The following is a 26,589-nucleotide window of genomic DNA, read 5'->3' on the forward strand; positions in this document are numbered from 1 at the left end:
TTTGGTTCGTGCAATTCGCGGATTGACCTCCGCTAATTTGGTTTGTATTACTATTATTATTATTATTATTATTACTATTATTGTTATTAGAAGTATTGTTAGTATTATTATCATTATTATTATTATTATTATTATTATTATTATTATTATTATTACTATTATTATTGTTATTATTGGTAGAATTATTGATAGAACCAGTAGCCGAGTGATGGGGGCTGGATGCAGCCCCCACTTCACCTCAAACTTGGCCTCGAGTGGTAGCATTGGTGTGATCAGTGCCAGGAGAATGTGGATTACCAGATCCACTTGTCAGGGCGTATTGACAAGCACTTAATCCGCCGCCTGAAGAAGCCCTAGAACTGACAGGACTGATGCTTCCAGCGGAAACTCCGCCGCCAGTGGTGCCACCTGTGCTAAATGAACTGGCAGAGCCGTACTCGCTGGAATGCTGCTTGGCCTTGAGTCTCAGGGAAGTGATGCTGCTGTTCATGAGCGTACAAGGTTCTGGAGGGCCAGTTGCGCGGTGGTGGGGAGTGTATACCGAGGGGCCGTACGGATGCGGAGCGGCTGGAGCCGCGTAAGGACAGGCAGCGCCGGAAGCCGCCACGGGAGACCCAGCTACTCCGAGGCCTGACCCCATTCCAGGGAGCATCGAAGTCGCGGCTTGCCCTACGGACATTGACATTCCGCCCACGTGGCTACCGGCCACGGAGGTCGAGGTGTTAAAGCAGTTTACTGGCGCCACCTGGGCGTGGTGGTGGTGGTGAGAGGCCGCAGGCACTACCGTGCCCAGGTGGTTCACCCAGGGGAAACTCTTGCTGCTTAAAGGCGAGGGGACTTTTGCGGCCCAGTTGTTGTAGGAGCTGTATGAACTGTACATCGCGTCGACGTCCGCACGGCCGATGAAGCTGTTCAGGCCTGCGGTGCTAAAACCTGTTTTGAAGTCCGCTGCTGCTGCAGCTGCCGCTGCGTTCGCGGCATTTCGCTCTCGTTTTCGCCATTTTGCGCGGCGGTTTTTGAACCACACCTGAAATCATATCAAAGGTTTTTTGTTAGAATTTCTTTCCTGAAGATTTTATTTTAAAAAAAAATTTTGTTTAATTTAAAGATTATTTTTTTTAATTAAGAATTTTTTTTTTTTAATCAAACTAATTATTTTTCAGTACTTGCTTAATAATCATTTATGTTTAAAAAAATTGCTTCATAAATTTTGTGAAAAATATTCTTGTTATTTATTAAATTTATCTGAAAATAATATTTAAAAAATAACCAGAGATTATTCTCAATTATTTAGAGGAAACTCTTATTAGTACTATTGTTCCTGTTATCTATCATTTAATTTTCTTGGTGCCTTGATCCATGTCGTTTTTATCGGTCGTTGCCTTTACTTACGGTGTACGCGAGCGCGACGTGTATCTGAGTGCAGCCATCCGTATAATTGTCGGAGGGTAGTAAGATGGAGGGTTCGTTCGCCAGTTAGACATATATAATAAATACCGAAACAAAGGAGGAGTATAATGAAGAAATTACGGTCGGAAGAAAGGAAGGGAAGAAGAAAGTTACTATAACAATATGCTCGATGTACACAGCGCTTTTGAGCGTATACATGTAGATAAAGACATAAATATATTATATAGGTGGTGCTGAAGCAGTAAGTTGAGGTCGAAGGACCCGAGGGTAGAAACGGCTGACGAGGTCTCGTATAGTATTGAGCGTTCTTGCGACGCCGCCTTGAATTAACGCCGTCATATTTCAGGATTGAGAGCAACTCTTGTACCTATTCGTTACGTTCACCTTATCTATATCTTCCAGTATGTTTGTTTTAAACAAAAAGTTAATTGAATTTCCACAACTTTGTTATTCTTTTTGACTCGATTTGTCTGATCGGTATTAAACTTTTCTATTGAACTAGTCAATTTTTATATTAAAAATTTTTTTATCAATTGTGCAAACTTGATACTTAGTCCTGATATTTTTGAGTTTTTAGTATTTGTTTTAAATTTTTTCAATAAGTATAAAAGAAACATTAGAGTTACATTATTTGAGTTTTGTATAGTTGCAATGTTTTCAAAAGTTAATATATAAAACACCAAAACTTTCAAAGTTTTTTATGAGAAATATTATTTAAAAACTGGCGGTATCAAAAGCTTACTTTATGGCAAATATTGTTACAGGATAAGAAGAAAATTGAAATTTTGGAAAAAGCGTCTTTCAGAGTTTTGGATTAGAAAAATTATCTACACTGATAAAAAAATTATTCCAAATTTTTTGTCTACTAGAATTTTTTGATAATTATATCGAAGAAGTATCTAAGTATTTAGTGCACTAATACAAAATAAATATCTAATTTTGATCGATAAAAGTTTAGAGCAATCATTTGCAACTAAAAATAAAAAATAAATTTATAACAATAAAAATATGTAGTTGTAAATAATAATATTACAATAAAAATAAAAGTAGTTATAGTGAAAATATGTGTAAAATTTTTTGATAGCGTCAGTATGAAAATCATATTTTTGCTTACAAGCAATAAGACCACGGTAAAAGAATAACCATTAACTCTGCTCGCGTTATTTCACCTTACACTTACTCACTTACAGAGTAGGCAGAAGGTAGAACAGAGGAAGAGGAAGAGGTAGTAATATAATATAGTATAAGAACGAGAATGTCTTTTCATGAGGCTTTTAAATCCGGTGGAGAGACATACGTACACAGAATGTAAGTGTACTACAGTGCTATGAAAAGAGAAGAAAAGAAACAAGTGGTGTAAGCACGAGAGGACAAAAGACAATGACAGCGCTGGTACTCGTGACTGGAGTAGAGTAGAGTAAGCCAGTCAGCCGGAATAGAAGACAAGGCCAGATACGAGAGGAAATACCGAGAGGAGCAAGAAGACAGACTAGATGAGGAGAATGAGGAAGATAAAGACAAAGAAATGAGGTTGTGTGGAGCAGAAAGTAGAAGGAAGATGCTACTGTTGGTGCTGCGGCACACGAGAATCAATAAACCCGAGGCAACATCGAGGCTCCCACCCGACGAGGTCGTGGGTTTGTACACGCGAAGCCGCGCCCATAAACTTTAACGGCGTCGCAAAATTTCACGATGGCCGTCGGATACGTTGTTACCTTCTTTGATGAATTAACTTTCAAATCCTGCCCGAGATATAACATCTTCTAGTTACTTACTAATTTTCATTCAATAGTTGCCTTTTTTATTTTTGTCTATCAATTTTTCAACTGTTGAATTCTTTGATCTTGATATGCATGCTGATTTCGAGCGATACGAGGTGAAAAGTATCGTAGATTTACATTCGCTTAAAACTGTCAGTAGGAAAAATCTTTAAGTTGAAAAATATTTTGGATCAAACAGAAAATCGTGTATGTAATTCTGATTTTAATTTTTTTTTTTTTTTTGTTAAATATTTTTATTGTAGGTATTGTTAATGAATTCGAAAAAATAAGTTTAGTTTTTATCAAAAATAGAGATATATTTGCTTAAAACTGATAAAAAAATAAACTTGCTTCAAGAGAAGAAATGTCAAACCAAGTAAATGCTCTTTATAAATTTAATTGTTTTAAATTAAGTAAAAAACTCCCTTAACTGACAAATTTTTCAGTGTTTGAATAAATTTCAATTCAAGGCAATAAAATTCTTTCAAATTATTTTTTAATCTTTCAACTTTTATATTTATATTTTGAAATTTATTTGACTGATGGAAAAAAATCCAATAAAATTCAAGTTTTGATAAATTATTTTTGTTCAATACCGTAAAACACGAAATAATTGTTCAATTTATTACTGAAACTAAATCAATCGCAATTAATCATTGGTTAAAACAGCTACCATTGGTATTTATTATAGTTTAATTAACGAACCAAGAGTAAAAAGTAAAAAGTAATCAAAGATAAATTAGTCTCAATTATTTACAACTAATGAAACAAAAAAAAAAAAAAACAAAAAATCAGAAGGAAATAAAATGACAATGATGATAACGTTCTCCGTGTAGCGTGACGGTAAGGCAATAAAACCTCATCAAATCACGACCCCCTAACCCACGTACTATAAGCTTCTGCACGGCTCAATCTATAGAAGCTTATATAACTGTAATGAGACGGTGGCCGGGCGTCTCATCAATCACTTGCTCTTCCTTCTCATCCCCGATTACTCCTGCCCTTGCACTGAGAGTTCACCCGGCCTCAGGACTCAAGACTGCTCCAGTGTACTATATCGTATATCGTGGTACAGATATGTAATAGAGATTGTGTCAGTGTGTATGTATGGTACATTGCTGGCATACATGTGTGGTTAACTCTAGATACGTTATAGATGTCCAGACTACTCAGACCTATCAGTCGTGATCCGACGACTTAACGTCTTTACCGAACAATACAACCTATTGTTTCTTCTCCCTCTCTATATACCTACAATCCTCCATATCGTTCTATATTCTTTGCTTTGTTTGTTCTTCTTTTGCTGGTATTTCGTCGTTTTGATTTTGGTATAGTGGCTTTAGCACTTTCACTCTACTTCTTTCACTGATGTGAACACTTGTTCAGATTCTTTTGTCATCTGATATGAGTTAATAGTATATATGTCCGCCGAGTTTGTTTTAGAATTTTTAATAACTGATTTATCGACTCGGTATATTTTTTTTATTTTATTCAACATTTTATCATTTTGATCATTGTTAACTTGATTGAAAAGAAAAACTATTGAACCAAGAACGTCATTTTGAAAAGTTTAATCGTATTTAATCAAATCAAATAATTTTTCAATCAAGTAAAATTTATTTACTCTCTTGAAATAAATCAGTGAAATTCCACTGATTAATTTTAAGAGAGAAGGTCACGAAAAGCTTCACAGAAAGAAAGAAAATCTTGAGTCAAGCTTCAATTTTCTTTAAGCAAGAAAATCTTAAGGAAGATTGAAAATTTCTTGAACGAAGTTAAATTTTTTTAAGCCAAAAAAATTTCTTCTTGCTCAAAAATAACTTCGGTCTTCCTTACAATTTTCTTCGTTCAAGAAAATTTTTTTTCTGTATTCTTATTCATGATCTTCTTGGTTTAAGTTCAAATCTAATATATGATTTAATTTATTTTTGTAAGCTGAATAATAAATTTCACTACACTGATAAAAAAGAATTTAATTTAAAAAAAAAAATTCTGAAAAATTTCTTTGTTTTGAATCAAACAAAAATTTTATCGAAGAAATTTTTTTTCATTTAAGTAAATTTCTTGTCGTTCAATAATTTTTTTGCTTACTTCAAAAGAATGAAGTCTAGAAAATTTTTTCTCTTAAATAAAGTGAATTTTTCAGTTGATCAATAAGATTTTCACGATATAAAAGAATTTTCGAGTTAAGTAGAAACAAATACAACTGAAGAAACCCAAATAAGTAAACTTCTGTTACTGAAGCTGCTGAGGGTGACGGAAAAGAAGAAGAAGAAAGTGGTTGTAGGCCAGAAGAAGATGGTTGTTGCAGTATATATAATATATAATATATAATACATAATATATATATATATATATATATATATATATATATATATATATATATATATATATATATATATATATATATATATAAAGAGAAGACTGGCTGGTTCTCGGACGATCGTAAAGGGGCGAGCTGCTAGTAGCAGTTCGACGAGGGTGCTGAGGAATAGTGGGATGCCGGGGTGATAGTGCGCGGGTGCTCACTACTCTAGAGGAAGAGGTGGAGGAGGATAATATTGATCCCCTCGTAGCCCCGCCTCCTCTACTCTTTGCCCGGCGACGCCATCATTATATTATCCAACATCCCTCTGGATTTCAAATCGAAATAAAATCCTCAACCCAAATGTGTGTACATTCAAGAAAAAGTACTATCTCTGCTCCTTTTACTTTTCTCAAATCTCAAATATACCCCAGATCTTCTATTCGCTAACTATACTTAACAAAATAAAATTTTTTCCCTGCTTTTACGCCTACGTAATGTCACGAAAACAATCTTTCAAAAAGCTTCCTGATTTTCATTTATTTTTATTGCTTTTTTATTCTAAATTCACTTTTATTCCTCTTTTTACCAGAATAAATTTTTTTTTTCAATTTTTTGTTAAATTTAATTTAAGGGAAATAATTTGTACTATTGATTTAATCTAAAAATTAACTTTTTTTTCTTAAATTTCAACTGTTCTATTTTTAAAGATAGTAGCTGTAAAATCCTAAGATTAAGAAATTTTAATTACTTTGTTTTAAAATGAAACAATCAATTTAACCTTCGTAATCTAATGTAACGTTAGTTAAACTTTTCTTCATTTGATGAAAAAAAGGAAAAAAATTTATCAAAACTTATGATTGTATTTTTTTTTTTTTTTTAAACTGAAGTTGAAAAAATTAGCCATCACAAATAATATTTTATTGTCACTACGCTCTGAAAGTATTAATCTTTTTGAATCAAGATTTATTTCAAAGATTTACAGGGCTCAGTATTGAACTGAAAGTTCGTGACATTTTACACGTTTTATTTAATTTAAATTTTTAACAAATTAAATTATGATAAAAGTTTATTAATCAGTTAAAAGAAATTGATTTTCTTTTTTAAAAATTTATAATTAAGCTCATAGTTGATAAAAAAAATATTTTTGATACTAGTAAAATTATCAAAAAAAATATTTAGAAAAAAAAAGTGAATATAGTCTGATAAAGTATATTTATTTAATTTTTAACTAAACAAGATTTTAGTTTATAAATTATTATAAGTAAAATCATCCGACCATTATGATATACTAAAAAGTGTAATAACATAAAAAAAAAGCTAAATAAACTAGTAAGCCTGTAAGTATATAGGCAGTTACATAAAGACAAAACAATATGCAATAAGAAAAAGGATAAAAAAAGTCTATAAACATGAACAGTGATACGACATTGACCTTATATGTATTATGTAGATCATTATTTTCTTATATATGTGCTGTTAGGAGTAAACGGCCGGCAGCACTTCATTAAAAATAAATTTCGCGGAGGAGCCACCGGATATCCGCGACTTGGCGAGGATTCTCGAGCTCCTTACTGTTAGAAGTACACCAGCAGTATCCATAACTCTGCTCCTGAGAATCCTTACATACTTTCTCTCTCCTTTTACTCATCCACTACACCCTTATACTTAAACTCTCTTTACTTTTCTCATCCTTTTTTTGCTCTCACCTTTTAGTAGTTCTCTAGTAGTTCTCTTGGGACGCAATACGCCAGCATTACACCGCACTTTGCTCTGTGTAAATCTTTCTACTCAGCTAGAGACAATAACTATTATAAATACCGACCAAGGAAAAATTTATGTTAAAAATATATTGAAGTATAGATAGTGTATAAAGAAATATATTTTCAATTGCTTACTTTTGACCCTTTTTACTATAATTAAAATATTTTTTAAAAGTGTCAAAAAAATATGTAAAAATTTATTTTAATTATAGTTGATTTATAAAATATCTAGAAAAATCAACAAAAATTCAATTTTTCAAAATAGAATTTTTTCTTCATATTACTCAATTATATTTTTTATATTTGAACATTTTATAAAGAGTTTTCCTTATCGATAAATTTATCAAATATTTTTAAACTTTATCCCAGCAAGATTTTCTTTCGACTTTATCATTTTTAATTTTAATTTAAACCTTTCACAGTTTTGATCTTGAGACAAAAATTTATTTATTTAGTAGAATTTTTCGTATTCTCCTAGATCCTCTTAGAGAATAAAAATGATCCTGGAGTTACCAGCAGCAGTGACATCTCCATAAATCTTGGTGCTCCGTGAAGATGGATCAAGCGAAAAGCGACCACGTTTCACGTAACAGAGAAACGTTGCTTCTAGAAGAAGAATATACAGGCAGCTACTAAAGTAGTGTACGTGGTGTCTATTCATCTTACTGTATCTAGCATCGTTTTCATGTACAATCGAAACTTGCATTTACATTTACATCTATATCTGAATTCATATGTGAGTTATGAGGATGAATATGCGCAATGCGCCGCCTCATAGATCATACAACGCTCTACTCGAGTATGCGCTCTTTACTTCTTTTGTAGCCACGTATATCGGAGACCATTCAAAGTGGATTCACTTTAAATTCGTCATACTTTATATTTTTCCCAGAATATGCATGCACTTTTTTTTCTTTTCTTTTTTTTTTTTTTTGACTTAGATTTTTGTCATTTTAAATCATTGGTAAACTCTTAAGTATAAATGTACTAAATGAAATATTTATGATATCTTTTTATATACTATATGCTGGAATTTATTTATAGATACTCTGATAAAAAAATTAACTTGGTCCAAGAGGAAAAATCTTTAACTAAGAAAATAATTTTAAAGAATTTTATTATTTTTATTTACAAAAAAAAATTTTTTTAAGAAGCTTATTTTGGTCCAATACTTTTTTTCTTAAATAAAGTTAATTTTTTTTAATATTGCAAAAAAATATTAGCCTAAAATTTTTTTATCCTCTAATTTTTTTTTTAATAAAAAATAACTACAATCTTTTGAATTTTAAATAGTAAATTGTAAAAAAATTCCAACATTTAATGAAAATAATTAAAATCTAGGATCACAACAAAGCTTGTAGGTACACCCAAAAAATGTCTAGTAGGTCAGGTACGGTATATAAGTAAAGCAATGCGGTATAATGTTGGTGTCAGAGCGTCATTCAGACTGATCCAGAATGATCCCGCGGGATTTGGCTGTGCGACCCTTATTTGTAATTGGCCGTGAATGTCGTGCACGTGAGAATTGCCTCACCGGCTAGACAACATGCTCATACACTTTTTTATTTTTTCCTCAAATAAACCTGCATCTCTCTTTTCCATTTGATTTTCTTCGATTCCCTCTTCTTCTTCTTCTCCTTTTTATTTTTGCATGCCTCCCAACGCGGGCTTGAAAAATAAAAGCCGAATCAAATTGCTCGTTGATATAGAATATCATTCGATTATAATACACTAAATGTGTGCTCCTGTCCGTGGGATGCACCTAAACGACACAGACAATGGGAATCGGGTACCGGTGAATGCCGAACGTTCGCCAGTATGTGTTGTTTGTTGGTATTGTTTTTATCTTTTTATATGTATACATACATAACGGAGAGAACAATTTTATGGATTGTATTTTTTATTTTATTTTATCGTGTCGGTGTTCAATTCGAGTCACAGCAGCGTAGTGATGGTAGGATATAGTATATGGTACAGCACATACATGTTGTATGTATGGCATGGTACTACTGACACTACCAGTGGGATTCAGATATTCAATGTTGGCGCACCTGTATGGATATTAAATTAACACCCGTAAGCCGCAAGTATTAACAACTTTGCAAAAGATTATATGAGATTATGAGCTCAAGCGTAACACGTGATTTTTAATGCTAAATGCACATTCACACCCCCTCTGTCATCTCGTTCTCGCACTAACGAATGTGTAATTTATAAATATTGTAATAGTCAAATAATCGTTACGTGTCATTCCGATATCGTACAATCACCTAAATCCTACTTTTTAATTATAGCCATCCGATAATTCTATTGAATTGAGCCGATTGATTTTTTTATGTTTGTTTATCTTTTTTGGTTTTTTTCATTGCAATAATTTATGAGAAAACTTTCACACAAGATTTTTTTAACATTTAACTTAATTATTATACCATTTATCATGATTCATCGGGAGCAAGTCCCCTCAGAATAATTTTATGACGATTTTTGGTGATTCCGGCGATATCATGAATCATCGTTACAATATTTTATTTCCTTTCCGTGTTTTTCTGAGATTTTAGCTTATTGAAGTTATTTATTTTTTTTTTTTAAATATGATGACACTTTTTGGCTTGAGACGATTAAATTAATTACTACCATATTTGTTAAAACTTCTCAGTTAAGAATTAATTGCTTGTAATTTGAAAAGTTTTACGTAGAAGATGAAAGAATTTTCAATGAATTTTTATTACTAAGAAGTCATTTGAGTATGATCTATTTTTAGTATTCAGTTATATAAAATAAATTGTCATTTGAAATATAAACAAGCGAAAAAAGAATAAAATAATTAACAATACTGATAAGAATAAAAAAAAATTTTATTTTTAAAAATAAACAAGAAGTACAAATTAAATTAATATTATTTAATCAAATTTATGAAGACTTAAACAAACATTAAAAATTTTTTGGTTTATAATTACAACTATTTATAAAATTTTCCTTAAGAACAATATAATTTTTATCGACTTTCAATAATCGTTATCTTTAAATGAATAAATTTACCTATCCTAAAATTTTTTCAATAAATTTGACTAAAAATCGACTTGTGAAAAATTTTTAGCCTATAAATCGAAAATTATTGTCTTTCTCAATTATCATTCATTAATTAACATTGATAAATTAAAAATAGTTGAAGATAATCCCTAAACATGTAGAATACAAATGAGTAGAGAATCAAATTCGCATTTCGCTTATCATCGGTCCCCATATATCAACAATTACAATTGATATATGAATACAGATCAACATGTAAATAAATACATCTTCTATGTATGTACATAACACAATATAGATATATAGAGGAATGTGTGTACACATTCTGGATTCTGGTTGGTCGCTGACAGCCGCTAACCCGCCGAATACGGATGACATCGGTAATCCTCACTCTCATACAGGTTTACATTCACTATCATCCATATTGCGTAGCCATTTCCACGTTCGACTGACCATTGCCCTGCTATTCTCCATATAATACTGCAACATCCACCCACACATATAACATATATATCTACACTTCTACCTATCCTTTTGGTTCCCATTACCAATATCGTCCCTCTCCTTCTAGTACGAACCGATCTGCGTATATCTACAGAGCACACGAGATAGAACACAAATACATTGCCGAGCAGTAACCACGACCGGTAATAAAGTGAGAGCGACGATTCAGATTCTACATACACTTTCATGAGAGCGAGAGAGACCTGGGAGTAACTATATCCCATAGAATAGGATGCGACGGCTAAGCGTTACATATATATGTGTGTATGTGTGGAGCGGATAGAGCTCGATGGAAGCTATGGACGGTGGAAGCGGTGTGCGGTGCAACCATACTAATCCGTCGATGGATTTATGGTCTTAATCACCGGCGGATTATCTCGGACAGCCGTACCGCTCTGCCACGAACCGAAACATACGCCTGCCTCTTTGCAGATAACCACCACGCCGACCAAACACCTCGACATTTTATACTAAATCTCTTCGTGACATTTGTCTGACCGATTTTTGGCTTACTAAAAAAATTATATTTATTTTAACTTTATTTTATACGCATTTTCTTTTTAATTATACACCGATAAAAAAATTTAATTGATTTTTTTGTTTGAATCATGCAAAAAAATTATTGAACTCTGCTAAATAATTTTTTTTGTTTAATAGAAAACAATGCAACAGTTTTTTTGAATTATTTCCTGGGTACAAGATTTTTTTGCTCCAATCAAACCAATTTTTTTTATTAGTATACTTATTATTGTTTATTAAAAAATTTATTTCGTTACATTACGACCAAATCACGGAAAGTATAAAGTATTATTACTAAGACTTGACTTTAAATTTGACTTTGTATTTAAATTAAAATTTTATATTAATTATATACAGTGCTACATGTTTTATATGAATTATTGGGAATATTTAAAAATTTTATAAATAAAACAAAGTTTTCAAATTTATGTAAGTTTTTAAACTGTTGTTTTTATAAATAAAAAATTGTATAGATTATAAAAAAAGAAAAAAATATTCCAGACCGAAAATAATTTTTCATAACTCCGAAAAGAAAGAAAAAAGGTAAAAAGTTTATATCGACGGTATATCGAGGAATCAAGAGGTCTCGACACGAGAGTTTTTGGGCTTCCATAAATCCCATGCAATAGCGAGAAAGAGACTTTTATATAAAATATATAGGTGTATAGTATAACCCATAATCCGTAGAACGTAGTGGAGGTCCTAGTAACGAAAGCCACCGGGGCTCTGGGAATGAAGAACGTTCCATCGGTGTGTTACAGTTCGCGAACGAGAGTGCAGTTGCAGTACCTGATATAACCTCTCTATCCTTCTCTCTTCATCTCTTCATCTCTTCACCTCAATGGATAGAAATAGAAGCTCGGAATAGGAAGAGTAGCGAGCTCTGTCTCTGTCTCTGTTTCTAGAGTCATATACACCAGAAACACCGGTATAGAGTACAGGGTTATATAGAGTTTATAGTACGGATAGATAGTAACTAGTATCTGGTTGCTGGATAGAGTTTTGGTACATGTCGTATAGCATCAGATAGTCTACTATATTACTATAGACTATATACTATAGGATAGAGAGGGACTAGTATAGTGGCTCACACTATGTGTGCGGTTCCATAAATCCATCGGGAGATTACTCGCACAAAGCCGTCCTGGCTGTATGCGCGTTTCGTATCTCTCATTTTCTATCTTCCATTATTACTTTTTATTTTTAATAAATAAATAAATAAAAAATTTTGAAAAACTGATGACTTATAGAAACTAAACTTTTTTTTCTGTTATCAATTTTTTGAGAAATTTTTTGAAATTGTTTTTTTTTTGTTTGTAAAAAATTTTAACTGATGAAAATTTATTGCAAAGCCAAAAAAATTTTTTTCATAGAAACTTTACTTGGAAAAAAAAAAAAAAAAAAAAATTTGAATATAAATTAAAATTTATAGATATGAAGTTATAGGACATAAAATGTCAGTGAAGTGTTCACTTGAGAGTATATTATACATATTTAGTCAAGTTGGGAAGCATCAGACGAGACAGATACTCTTGTGTGAGGAAACGACGAGATGATGTTGATTTTGTAACTGATACGCGTCAATGCCGGCACTGTGCCAACGGCCTGATGACTAGACGATTTTTATTATTTTGTAAGAGGTTTTTTTTTTAGTTTTAGTATCTTACGAGAGACAAGGAGACGAGTTTATTAGAACTTTAGATTGAGTTATGAACCACGATAATTCACGTGTCAATTTGGGTTGTTAAACTCATTTGGTGTGATAGTGACTAATTAACTTTTATATATTTTTATGTACAAAAAGTTAAATAATTAGATAAAATAATTTTTAAGGTAAATAAACTAAATTTAGATAAATTAGTTGCTGTGTACTCAGTTGTCGGGATTTTTTATGCTAATTTATATTTTTTAAATAATTCTTATGATAAAACAGTTATTTTCGGGTTAATTCAAAATTTTAACATTTAGATGTAATATATTTTATTAGCGTTGTTTATCACTCACATGATGGCGGTTATATTTTCAATATGACTGTTTGATTATTGTGATAAAATGATAAGTACCCACAAACGATTGGTTAAATATTACGAATCGTCTCATTAGTTTACACTTCAACAGTTATCTGTACAAGCTTTATCTGCTTATTGTTTATTGATATGTCATAAATTATAAATAATAAATAATAAATAACGCGGTATTATAAATTTATAAAAATAAATTTTGAAAAATTAATTACTCAGAAATGACTAAAAAGCGGCTTCAATTTAATTCAAATTTTTAAACCAAATTAATCCTCGCAATTACTTAAAGAAAATAAAAAATAAATTTTGTTATTGTTAGATAATAAATGAAACTTACTCGTACGCGCGCTTCCGTTAACCCAGTCCACATGGCTATTTCTTCTCGTGTCGCCATGTCGGGATATCGATTCCTCGCGAAAGTCGATTCAAGCTCTTGTAATTGTTGGGAGGTGAAATGTGTCCTCTGTCGTCTCTGTCGTTTATTTTTGGTGCCATCTTTATCACTTGCGTCATTCATACTAACTACACCAGAGGTTACTTCTGATGATCGCATTTCTTGTTTGACTTCGACTGGTGTTCGGACCCCTGAATCAAATTTACAAAAGATTCGACATTAATACAAATTTTTAACACTATTGCAGTGAAAAAAAAAATCAACTTGACTCAAAAGAAAAATTCTTAAACTAACAAAATCGATTTGAAGAACTTTATTGTTTTGATTTAAGTAAAAAAATTTTTAAATGAGAAATTTTTTTTTCCAATGTAATCATTATGAAATTTTTAATTTGAAATTTATGATAAAAATTTAAATTTTGGTGTGAGTAATTAATTGATTAATTTATTGTATTTATTTTATTTTTAGTTCTAAATACCAATATAAATATTGTCGGATATTTTCTGAAGTACCGTCGCTACGGAGCAATAAACCGCGAAATTGCAGGTGATATAAACTATGATCCAAAGCCTTACAGTAAAGCGTCAGTAAAGCGTCACTAGTTTATTCCTCGCCCCAAACTGACAACTTTGTGATTGATAGAGGCTCATTAAATACGCGCTATCAATGATACTTTGCTGCAACGTCGCTTACGTGATGTAATATTCAAATCTCGTTTGATTAATACCCTTATCCCGTTCTTACAAACTACTTATATAAATATTTGAATAAAAAAAAAAATAAAAAATGAGTGAATGAATGAAATGACTAAGTCGATAGGAATGATCTAATATAAATATAAGCGTGTGTGTATATATTCTCGATTCCGCGGTATATAAACATGCTAGACTTGTTAAAGAAATTGCAAGGAGACTTAACCCTCATCCCTCGGATTATCCAGAGTGAAGTGAGAGATCTGTCCTGGTTGTTGTTAACCAGCAGCGTATAAGATTACTGGTACAACTACTGGCGCTACTGCCGTGGCATCAGGGATATTTCAATTTGCGGGGATTTAGAAAACGCCAGTTAAGTTGAGTCTTGGACAAACAACCAACTATAAATGTCGGCATTGTTTGGCACACTCAATCTACTCTGTCATAATCTTTAAATCTTCAATGATCAACTCAACATATAATATTATACACCTATATAACTCTGTATAAACATGAGTAATACTTAAAATCTTAATTCATTTTATATAACACATAATCATCATCAAAACGATTCTTTTACTTTGGATTAATTTTTATCTGTGCTTTCAAATCTTTATAATTTTTTCTTATATACTAAAATATTTTAGATGAACCGAGAAAATTTTTAAAAAGACCAAAGTTGTTTAGGAGTAAGAATTTCTTTCATTAAAATAAGATTAATTTTTTATTTTTGAATATTTTCTTAAGTCAAAAAAATTTATAAAAACATCAAAAATTTTTTCAATTATTACATTTTAATTTTTACGAAATTATTTAATAAATTTAACCAAAAATAAAATTTGCCCATACATTAATAAAAAAATTATTCAACTAAGAAATTATACGTAAATTTAACTTATTTAAAAAATTTTTCTCTTAAATCAAGTTAATTTTTTGTAACAACGTGTGTGTACTTTTTTTTTTAATCAATTAGAGCAGTTACGAACGGAATAGCCAGCAGAAATAATAATGTCACTTTTAAAATACCCAACTTTGTTACCATAATCTACGAGCATTCGTTTGTTATATCAGCTCTACAGCTCTGGCAAGATCTACCTCCTGAAATTATAAATTCTCTTGGCCTGGAATCCTTCAAAGTTACGAACAGTATAAATTTTTATACGCGCAATAAAATTTATATGGTGCAATTAAGTCTTCCAATACATTTACTACCTACTTTCTATCAAGAGAATTAATTTTTTTGCATATAAATTAACAAACTTCAAACTTTACCTTTCCTGATGTCCGTTCTTTGGTTGTTATTCGTCCGATTTCTTGGTTGTGCCGTTGAAAATCCGGAGGGTGTCGTCGGGGTAGCACCCGGTGTACTCGGAGTGCTTCCACCAGGTGTGTGAGCCCCATGTCCAGAAAAGTCGAGTCTTGCAAGGCCACCGTTTGTTTCGTCCCGATAATCATTTTGCGCTAACACTAAAACAAAACAACCAGTTTTTATTTTATAAGTTTATTATTCCAAAAAATCTTCTCACTTAAATTCTATTTATTATTATTTATGAACAAACTATGTAAACAGCCATTAATCAATAAGAAATTATTTTTAATTTCAGTTAAATAAAAATAATATTATATTTTTTAAAATGACATATTTATTGATTTTGTTAAACTCAGAATCACTGTGCTATACTCTGTTATATACCAACAGTTTAAAATTTTATATTTTTATTTATAAATAAACAAAATTAACAAGTCACTTAATTCTCTGACGTGGATAAGTTTATTTAGCGTTTATATTTATTATTTTGATTATTTCTATCTCAATCTCGATCTCTTCCTGCCGTACATTCTTCTCGCGCTTCTAAAAGATAATATAGCAAATAGCAAAACACGCGCGCGGAAACGCCGATGTTTAGTAAAACAAAACTTTTATTCTTTTATTATTAAACTCTCTACACATAAAATTCTTATTCGAGGCTCCGAATCTCGACAACTTTACGACCACTGGTCAATGATATTTTGTATTTTTTATTTTCATTGCAAATTTTAATTCGATCAAAGAAATAAAAAAAAAAAAAATTTTTTTAATTCATTATCGTGTTAGAAAAAAATAATTGCTCAGAAGAATGTTAATAAATATTGAGAAAAAAATGACGGGAGTCGATTAATTTGTTGGTAATCCGATTCAGTGAGTGGCTTACAAGCGCGACATTAATCGACGTTCTTTCAACCGTCTCTGGGATATTTATCAAGCTCTGAGAGTGTGCAGTAGGGCCGCGAGACTCAAGCGCTAGAAAAAATAAAAAAAATTGGCCGCTGTATATCTTGCTCTACTCTACTACTGACTTGCTATATACTTCTCAAGAATAAGAATAAGAATGAAAATAAGAACAAAGCGACAAGAACAGAAACCGCGGGTTGAACCTCGACCAACAAGTTAATCGTTTTAGTTAAAGTCGTTTAGTTTCTTACATTTTGAGGGACGCTTCTTACAATTAGTCGGCGTATAATTCTCAAAGATTTATTGCGACGACACTAACGACGTAAGGAATCTTTGGATTCTTGTCATCGTGTATCAATCCAGTACAACTCTATACATCCAATAAAAATGTATTTTTTTCATTTTTATCTTTAAATTTTTTAAATAATTTTTTTTATTGGGAATCTTAGAATTTTTTTGATTTATTAATCATTAATAAATAATTCACAGTCTCTAAAATATAACTAATTGCCAATTTAATCATTAATAAATTTATTATTTGACATCTATGATTTTATCTTAAAAGTTTTGAAAATAAACAAGTCTAATTGATTTGTCATTAGTCGAAACGTCGAGTGTAAGGTACAAAAGAAAAATATGTGTTTAGTGTTGTATATATAGAAAATAGAAAATATTAAATAAAGCAGGGATCGGAGATATATCTTTAAAAATAACGCAGGAACAAACTAACTGTTTGATTACAGCAGTTGAAAATATAGATAAATTTGTTAGATTAATATGTACCCACGTTTGAATTTGTTAAACTTTTTTTCTACCTGGTTTTATCAATACTAGAGATTTAATATTTATTTTTGAGATTAAAATTTTCCTTTCGAAATCGGGTTTTCATTTTTAAAACTTAAGCAAGTTAATTTTTAATTTAGTAAAGCAATTATTAAATTAAAGTATTTTGATGGTTTTTAGTTAGTATAATTATTATTAGGACTAAAACTAAAAAAGATAAATAAATTTGAACCCTGCAGAGTTCTAAGAGACGAGAGCTAGTGGCGCTGAAGATCATAGAAAAATAGTGATCGGTACTTTTTGAACTCAAATTGACATTCGAGACTTTTCAGAAGGACTTTTAATGTATCGATTACAAAAGTTCAATCTCCTAAAGAAGAAATAGAAGATAAGGGACCCGGGAAATATTTAGTGGGATTTTTTTGTGTTTTTGGGTCTGGTGTAAGTTAAAGTTTGGTGGTCTATCATTTTGAAGAAAGAAAGTTTAAGTAAGACAAGTCGATGATATCCCCTCGGATTTTACTACTGTCCCGGGTGTTTCGTTTAGAGGACACGTGTTTTTACGCCTGGACACATTTTTACAAGTTCGGATGTAATGAGTAAAGAACTTTTGACCTTCGGAGAAAAAACCAAGGACGTTTTTTAAAGAGACCTTTAATAAATTTAAAGAATTTATTGCTTACTAAATTAAAATATTATAAATTAGAATTTATTTTATTTATTTATGAATATAAAAATTTATTTTTGGAAATAATTATTAATAAAACATAAAAAATAAAATTTTTTATTTATGACTGATGATATTCATATTTTTTATTTATTTATGCATCCTATCGAAAAAGTGAAGACTGAAAATAATGTGATATAAAAATAGTAAAACAAAGGAACAAAAAAAGTGATTACAATTTACAAGGAAAAGTGAGTTTTAAAAAAAGACTAGCAATAACTTACAAATTTATGACTTTTCTTTGGGACGAGGATGACTTTAAGTTATTTTATAGCAAAGACAAACCCAACATGTCGCGGGCGATTTTAAAGAGGGACCAAGGCAGAGAAGGAACAAATATCTCAGCTGCCTCTACTCGGTGCGTTTTTTACCCGCGGGATATATTAGCAGACACTAATCCCTACGGATTTTACAGACGGCTGTGCACGCGATATACTCTCGCTCTCTTTTTCCTACAATTTTACTTTTACTTTCTATTCACTTTTCTTCCATTCTCATGTAATTCTCTTACGTATATACACAACACCATGCACTACCTCGACATCGTATTATTTAAATACGGAACTTTTGAAATATTTTCCGTATTTTTCTATGACCATTCAAAATTTTCTTCATTTGACATCAATTAATGATTTGAAAATAAATAAAAGTCATAAATACGAGGACAATAGCGATGAGTGATAAATTAATACTCATGGCTCCTGGCAAGTTAATATATTATTAATATTAGATATTATGTGGTAATACGAGAAAAAATGTCCCGTGTTTATGAATAGGGACACGTGACGCCTAAAAATTTGTATAGTAGGTGGTTAGTGGGGCGTATCGTCTATAGTCGGTGTTCAATGACGATGTGAATGAGGGTCCATAACCCGGGGGTCACTAAATATCCGTCACAGCTGCGGTATCCCACGAATAACTTCCTACATTTGAATTTTCTTGGATGCTAATTTTTTTTTATTGTATCTAACATTTAGATGATCTGTCAAGGGGGTTAAGTTTGCAAATTTTTTTCTTTAAAATAATTTATTCATTCATGAAAATATGAAATTTTTTAATTTTTCAAAATTAGCCATCTTTGGCTGGAAATCATTTTTTTTCGTTAAATTTAATATTTTTTTTCTCTAAAATTCAATAAAAGTTTTTTTAATTAAATTTAAAAATTTTTTTAGATTTTTATTTGGAGCTGAATTAAAAATTCAAAAGAAAAAAAAATTATTTTTCGGTTTTAGGGGACAAGTAATTACTTAATAAGCCTGTTAACATCAAAAAGATGAGAAAAAAAAATTTTTTTTGTACTAAAAAAAAATCGAGAGATGTCATGGTTAAGTACGACCGCGTGCCGTGAGCACCTGTGAGTTCCGCGTGCACCAGAAGTTAATATATACTGTCACATAACAGTTTAGTGTCGAAGACCTACATATATATTATGCATCTAGGCACGGGCTCGAGCGGAGTACAGAGAAGTTAAATAACGTGGGTGCGAGAAAGTAAAGCAGACTCTTCCTAATCTCCTAATCCTCGGCTTCCTTAGGAAGTCATTTATTAGTCAACCACGCTGGGCGTTTTACGTCGCGCTAAAGACAACGAGACTTAACTTGTAATGTATACTTATACTACTTTACAACTCTGGTTTTTTGAGTGACTGTATAGAGCCTCAGCGAGCGCATGTTTAATCATTTCACAATGTTACATTGTGTTAATAATAAAATAGCCGTAAAGTTTGAGAATATACTTACGATATACCATTCTATTTTACGGAATAAGTCTACACTGGTTTTATTTTTGACCTGTACGGTACTATTTTTATCAAGTCGTTAAAATTTTTTCTATAATAGATCAAATGTTCAGAATTTTTGTATGATTTAAATTGTTAAATTTTACAATGCTTGAAAATCGAAAACTGACATATTTTTTTTTTTTTTTTTTATGAAATTTGTAGATTTTTTTTGATAATTATTATCTTACTTAATTATGAAAAAATTTTAATGAAATTAGTTTATAAATTATTTTTTAAATGAAAAATATTAATTAAAAAAATAATTTTTAGTCAAACATTTTTTGAATTGCAATAAATCAAACATTAAAAAAAAATCATAATTAAAACCTAAAATCTAAAATGATGAACTATCTAACAAATCCATCCGACGGACAAAAAAATAAACTATTTCTAATCTACAGTAAGCAGTTACAGTTTATTTAAACCCGAATGTTAAGGAACTTGAAAAATAATTAAGCAAAACAATTGCTGTGAACAAATACACACGTTAATAAATAATTTATTCAGCCAGAACTTGACTCAAAAAGACAAATGTGAGTATTTACTTTTTTACTTGGGGAGTCTCAGTTCTATTTAAGGACTGAATAAAGTTCGAAAAACAAAAAGACGTTTACAAACAATGCGTCCTCTATATTTTTTTCAAGGGTGTATTTAGAGGTGTAAGCTTTGAAGGAAGTTCATACGGTCAAAAATGTTTACCACTCTCTCGCTTTATCTTGTACAAGTTAAATAAATATTGTATCTGCTTATAGAAAATTGTAACAGTGAATTTTCCTCAGGCACTTGTGTATTGTATTTATTCTAACTTTTTCTCCTCATCAATATGCGTGAAACAAGTAAATATATAATTAAGAATTGAATAGGAAGTGGGTGTATTATTATTATGATTTTATTATTACTACAGAGAGTTGAATAAGATGAAATTAAAGCTATAGAGTAGACCGAGTACCGAGCAGACCGAGTCGGAGCGACGGGACCTGACATTTTGTAGGCAGCTGAGATAATGGGAAGGAAATCAGTTCATTTCTATGTTGATCCTACGAGAATCCATCCCAGCTAGTATAGAGAAGTGGTACTATTATATACATATTAAAATAATAGTACAAGAGGTCGTGAGTCTTTGCACTTGAGTCATCAGAGAAAATCGAACCGGAAAATCGACTTCACCGGTGGCTCTTTACTTGGTAAATAAATTTCCAATTAAAATTAACTTCCTATTTTACCAAAAAAGTTTACAGAAAATTTTTTTACAGCGTGAAATTCGTTCGGCTTAAATTTGAAATTGGAGCAATTCGAAAATCCGTCGCGCTCACGTGCTACCTACATTTAAGATTTTTCTGTTGATTCAACACCGTATTATAGGACTAATTTTATAATAGGCGGTACCAAAAACAGGAAACCGGAAATTTTTCAAACGACACTTGTCATATTTTATTTTTTGTTGTATAGAATACATTTTACAGCCCTTAAAGAAATATTTTTTCAGATCGGATGGTTGTATTTCTATTACCGACTAATTTTGAATAAATATTTTTAAATTGAATTATTTTTAAGTTAGTATAAAATTTTTGAAATGTTATTTTGTTGTAGAAATTTTTTGAAATAAACCAGTGAGTTATTTAGTTATATATAAGAAAGCAATCTGGATTAAGGATAAGGGATTACAAGAGTGCACACTATGTTGACTCAAGCAAAGTTTGATTACTTTAGCGTGAGGGCTAAAGGGATAAAAATGTAACCCCTTACACCTTACCCCCAGTGTCGTCCGTTAGCCTGCGATTTTGCGGTACAAGCAAGTCCAAAAGAGAAGAGAAGAGACACCAGAGACACATAAGGCGCGTCCTGAACTCCCCGGGGAGGGTCGGCTAGCCGAGCAATTTGTCAACACTATTAAAGAAATAAGAGGTAAAGCGATACACAATATATAAGGGTTGACTCGAAGCACATCTGCCAAACGAACCGACCAACCACTATGGGTATAAATACACACATATAGAGATGTTTATACCAACACCAGTAAACCAGTAGACTAGTTAGTATCGTTAGAATGTGATGATAATAAAAGGGGTACTGTACTGAATAATGTGACTTGTATAATGAAAACTACATAGGAGTAGTTGTGTCGGGACACACTTAATGTCACCGTATGGTTACTCACTCCGTTGGCTAAATATTGGGATTCACATTATTGTTACCATTGATCAAGTAAACTAACAGATTTTATATATACGATCTTTTATCATCTTGATTAACGAGAAGTTAAATATGTGTCACACAATATGATTTATTGATAATTCTATTTTTATTGTTATTTTATCTTAAAATAAAAATATATTTAACACATATTGATAAAAAATCAGAACTTTTAACTAAAATTTTCATTATTCTTTATCGCGCATAAAATTCAATCTATTTTATAAAAATTCAACTTTCACCTCAAGCTCAAGTAACCAAAGACATTTAATTTCCTTAGTTCTTATCGTTACTTTATGATGTCGTTGATCGTCACTGAAGCCCCTATTAATTATCCAAGTGTTCATTATTACAGTAATTGCTATTCACTTTAAATTAATTTTTAAAATCTGTTAAATTTACCTTTTTTTAGAAATTTTTAGTCTCAAATATCTCTTGCACTAAGAGAAAAAAAATTATTATTCAGTCGAAAATTTCTCAGTTGTAATGAACCATTCAAATTTAATAATTATTCAGACCAAAAAATATACTCTCGATAATTAACAAAAATATATGTTGTCTAAATAAATTTTTTTCTTCTGTGTTATGTATGACAAGCAAATAAGACAGCGAATAGTCTTGTAAAAAGATCCGACTGTATTTATATTTAATACATGTTTATTTTGAGAAACTAATATATCTATTAGTCTTTTATTTAATAAACGTATTAGCAGTATGTTTGCTGCTAATATTTTAGCCTAAATTTATTGCATACAAGTTACGATTTCTTTTACTGTGTAATTATTTTTATTTAAACTATTTTTTAAAACTTATTATCGTAGTAAATTTATCAAACATCTTTTCATTTTTCTGAAGCGATGATGAGAAATTTTAATGGCACATTCTTAGTTGACCGATTAAAAAATAATTCAATGATAAGAACGCGAGTTAATTTTGGAAGAATAATCTAAAGGCTTTAGTGATAATAAAAAAGATATGAATTAAGTTAATCTAAAACCCAATAGTATTAAATAAAAATTAACAAGATACTTGAAGTATTAGTATCATTGGAATAAAATCGACTTTAACCGGGTTGATGTCAGTGTAGGTTCAAGCCCCGGATAAGTCGGCCTTATCCCGATAAGCCGGTGAGTTAATGAATCACAAAACAGGTGGTAGCATCTTTCTATCGTCTAACTACACTTATTCTCATTTTTACGCGTTTTATACTCGTTACATCGTGCAGCTAATAAATTACGAGCCTATAAATATAAATATTATTTCTCTTTATTGGTATTATAACATCATCATGTTCCGTTTCGGGTTTTAATTTTTGTGTAATACTAAATTTACATTATTTTCTCTAACAAGTATTTTAGTGAAATAACATTCGACCCACTACTAAAAATTATTGAGAATTAGTTTACATTCTGTTGTTATTTTACTCGTCATAATTTTTGTTATCATTATCAATAACGAACTTAAAATAATTTTCTCACAGTGTAGGTATAGTTAAAATTTTTTATATTTTAATTTTCAAATAGAATCAAATAATTAAAAATTCTCAACTAAATATTATTCTAAATTTTAATAAATATAAATATATTAGTCATCTTTATAATTTTCTGAGAAAAGAGGATATATATAGAAGTAAATATATATTAAATTACTTATCTTAAAAACGGAAATAATTTTCTTTATTTACTGAAAATAACTTCCGATATAAATTATCTTTTAAAAATAACTTTGATATTTTTCTTCTTGATAAAATCTTTTTAAAAGATTTCAGTACTTTTTCAGGCAGGTAAACTAAAATATAAATATATTTTTTTTTTTTAATATTAGTTGTACACGATCGGACTATTGAAAAATTATAATATATTTAATGAAATTAATCAATGGTTTGGAGCAAATATGATAAAAAAATTATTTTTTTAAATTGTTATAAATTAAAAAGAGTCAAGTTAATTTTTTTATCTGTGAAATTAATTTTTTTTATGAGAGCGTCTAATAAATTTATAAAATTCCTAAATATTAAATTAAACCTTCGATCGTCAATACATTAATGGCGAATAAACTGATCCGACGGCACTGAGAGCGCCCAAATACCGAGACTTAAAATAAAACGCGGTCACACTGATAATGATAAGCCATCAGATCTTACGTTCTTTTCAAGCCTCACATGAATTAAAAACAAGATAAATAAATCCTAAAAAAAAAAAAAAAAAAACAAGAATCCAAAACTTACACTTCATCTTCTCGAGAGGCTCGTGACTGAGCTGATGGCCAGGATTGTGGAGCATGGAGGTGTCGTGATGCGTATTGGCGTGAACATCGTGATGATGCATGGCCCCCTGAAGATGGTCACCGTGGAGCCCGGCCATGGAGGCTGCAGCGGCGGCATGTTGGTAGTGCTGGACAGATAATCCACTAGCAGAACCGGTCACCAGGTCCTGGAGACACAGTTCGGTATTACCGCCACCTCCGCCGGCGAGTTCGAGGCCTCCCCCGCCCCCGCCGCGCTCCATGCTGTAGAAGGTTAACGTCGTGCCGACTGTTCCGTACACCTCGGACAATAATACTGCCCTCCACTTGTTAACAATAACAACAACAACAATTCACTCAATTACTTTGAATATTAATATCAATACCAAGTAAAAAATTAATCTCACCAACTAAATATTTTGTTTTACCACTTAAATTTACTCTCAATTAGTTCATCAATCAGCTTATCAACTGGCAACATTAACAATTAATAAACATTTATTATATGATCAATAAATTAATCAATGAACCACAAATTCACTTTACTTCCAAAAAACTTTATTAAGTCTTAATATTTTCCCTTCAAACTAATTCCACTTGCAAATCTTAAAAATCCAATAAATCCTAAAGATCGCGCACTTAAAATCAGCAATTAGTACCAGGTCCAAGTCTCAATTAAAAAACGAATTTCCACTCGACAACACCTCGGTGTTAGCTACTCAAAATACTCAACTAGCACTCGCGACTACAACAGTCACCGTTATGAAGCAACGATACGAGCGGTGTGTCACCGAGCAGGCTCCACGACGCGAGTCGACGCACATACACACACCCAGTCAGTCCCGTGTGTCGTAACAAACCGCGTGACACGTAATTAAACAATTGTTTTATACCACCAATAACTGAACCAAAAAATATATTATTGTCTTGGGAAGAAATAAAAAAAAAACCTACATTCAAATCAGAAGAGTTCAGCAAAAAATCCTGGCAGTAAACGAAAGAAAAAGCTCAAGCTTCTGCTCCAGGTACGCGGTGTGAGGTACGAATGAGCTTATGGGCAATATTTATCAGCAGGTGAGTAGTCACAACACAATAGCACCAGACCGGGTTGTTTTCGATTGTCAGTAGTGTGTACAGACAGAGGGTCGACGAGGAGGCTTAACCGATAGATCCTTTCGGACTGGCTGCCGGCTTAAATCGGTAAGTCTTGGTAAGCTCACGGATCTAGTGGTCTTGGATGATGTTATACACAGTGCTTGTACGGTAGATGTGCTCTACTGGCTAGATCTGGCTAGCTGGCTTCTGTGTTGTGTTGTGTTGTGTTGTGTTGTGTTGTGTTGTGTTGTGTATTGTACAGTGTTGAGTAGTAACCGCCTATACCCTGTACCCAGTGATAGTCTCTGCTCTCAATCTCTATCTCTATTTTCCCTCACTATTATACTCTTCTCTTTTCTCTATTCTACTCTAGATCGCGTAACTAGTGACTAGTCTTCTCTATCTGTACTGTCTGGTGTATGTAGTACTGGATGCCGGCTAGCCAGCCTGCCTGACTGTCTGACTGCGCCGCTCGTGTTACGATCCCAATCCCAGACTTACTCCCTCTTCATCTCTGAAAGCTGCTTCCATAACACACAACACCCCTTCCCCTTCTCCTTTTTTTCCCTCCTCTATCTCTGTCTCTGTCTCTATCTTCGTCGACACCGACGCAGACCACTACTACTTACTCGTCTATCTAAATGATACCTATACAGCACAACGCGAACGCGAGTCAACAATTCGGAGCTTTGCTGTTCCGCCGCTCCACTTCGGCGCGCAGCATCACTGTGTGAGGGTGCAAAAGTGCTCTGGAGGGGAAACCGCCAAGTGGGGATAAGTGAGCCACTCCTATTGGCGGTGATACGCGACGAGGGTTGTAAGTATAAAGGGTAATGGTGTAGTCAGCCCCACTGGGCACGATGATATGTATCACACAGCCACTCGATCTCTGTGTTGAGTTTTTTGTATTTTGGTAGTATAGTGTATATTCAAGTACTCGCCGCTTCAACGCAGAGCTTTTCTCGGTGATGTGTGATATACCTATTTCTATTCCATGATACACCGTTTCTCCACAGGGTATATATCGCGGTATAAGTAACTGTGTGGGTATTCAGATTGTTTGCTTTTTCTTCGCTTTGTTTTTGTTTATTTTTATCAAGTGTTGAGACGGAGATATGCTTCAGGATATATATGTAAAATTTTGTTTTTTGCAGATA

General features: G+C 31.7%; 1 protein-coding gene across 2 annotated transcripts; it reads right to left on the reverse strand.

Annotated features, from left to right (window-relative positions):
• Window positions 1–238: 238 nt before the first annotated feature.
• On the reverse strand, window positions 239–26,218 carry Ptx1 (pituitary homeobox homolog Ptx1). Of its 2 annotated transcripts, XM_074246503.1 has the most exons (5): window positions 24,745–26,218; window positions 24,321–24,663; window positions 15,671–15,865; window positions 13,650–13,897; window positions 239–1,027 (listed from the first exon to the last, which is right to left on the reverse strand). In XM_074246503.1, the coding sequence occupies exons 2-5, from the start codon at window positions 24,598–24,600 to the stop codon at window positions 239–241; spliced, it is 1,512 nt and encodes a 503-aa protein (XP_074102604.1). In that variant the 5' UTR covers window positions 24,601–24,663; window positions 24,745–26,218. The 2 variants fall into 2 exon arrangements, with proteins under 2 accessions (XP_074102604.1, XP_074102603.1); XM_074246502.1 differs by having other exon boundaries at window positions 24,321–26,218.
• Window positions 26,219–26,589: the final 371 nt, after the last annotated feature.

Source organism: Cotesia typhae, unplaced genomic scaffold (assembly GCF_013202065.1).
Source record: "Cotesia typhae breed Kobodo isofemale line unplaced genomic scaffold, CoteBio_Ctyphae contig_48, whole genome shotgun sequence".
Taxonomy (NCBI): Eukaryota; Metazoa; Arthropoda; class Insecta; order Hymenoptera; family Braconidae; genus Cotesia; species Cotesia typhae.

Excerpts from the sequence above, each read along its gene's own strand:
- Ptx1 (XM_074246503.1), bottom strand. The coding sequence starts at position 24,600 with ATGGAGCGCGGCGGGGGCGGGGGAGGCCTCGAACTCGCCGGCGGAGGT. Across the intron at positions 13,898-15,670 it reads AAGAACGGACATCAGGAAAG|GGGTCCGAACACCAGTCGAA; the intron begins GTAAAGTTTGAA and ends AATTTGATTCAG. Across the intron at positions 1,028-13,649 it reads TAACGGAAGCGCGCGTACGA|GTGTGGTTCAAAAACCGCCG; the intron begins GTAAGTTTCATT and ends ATATGATTTCAG.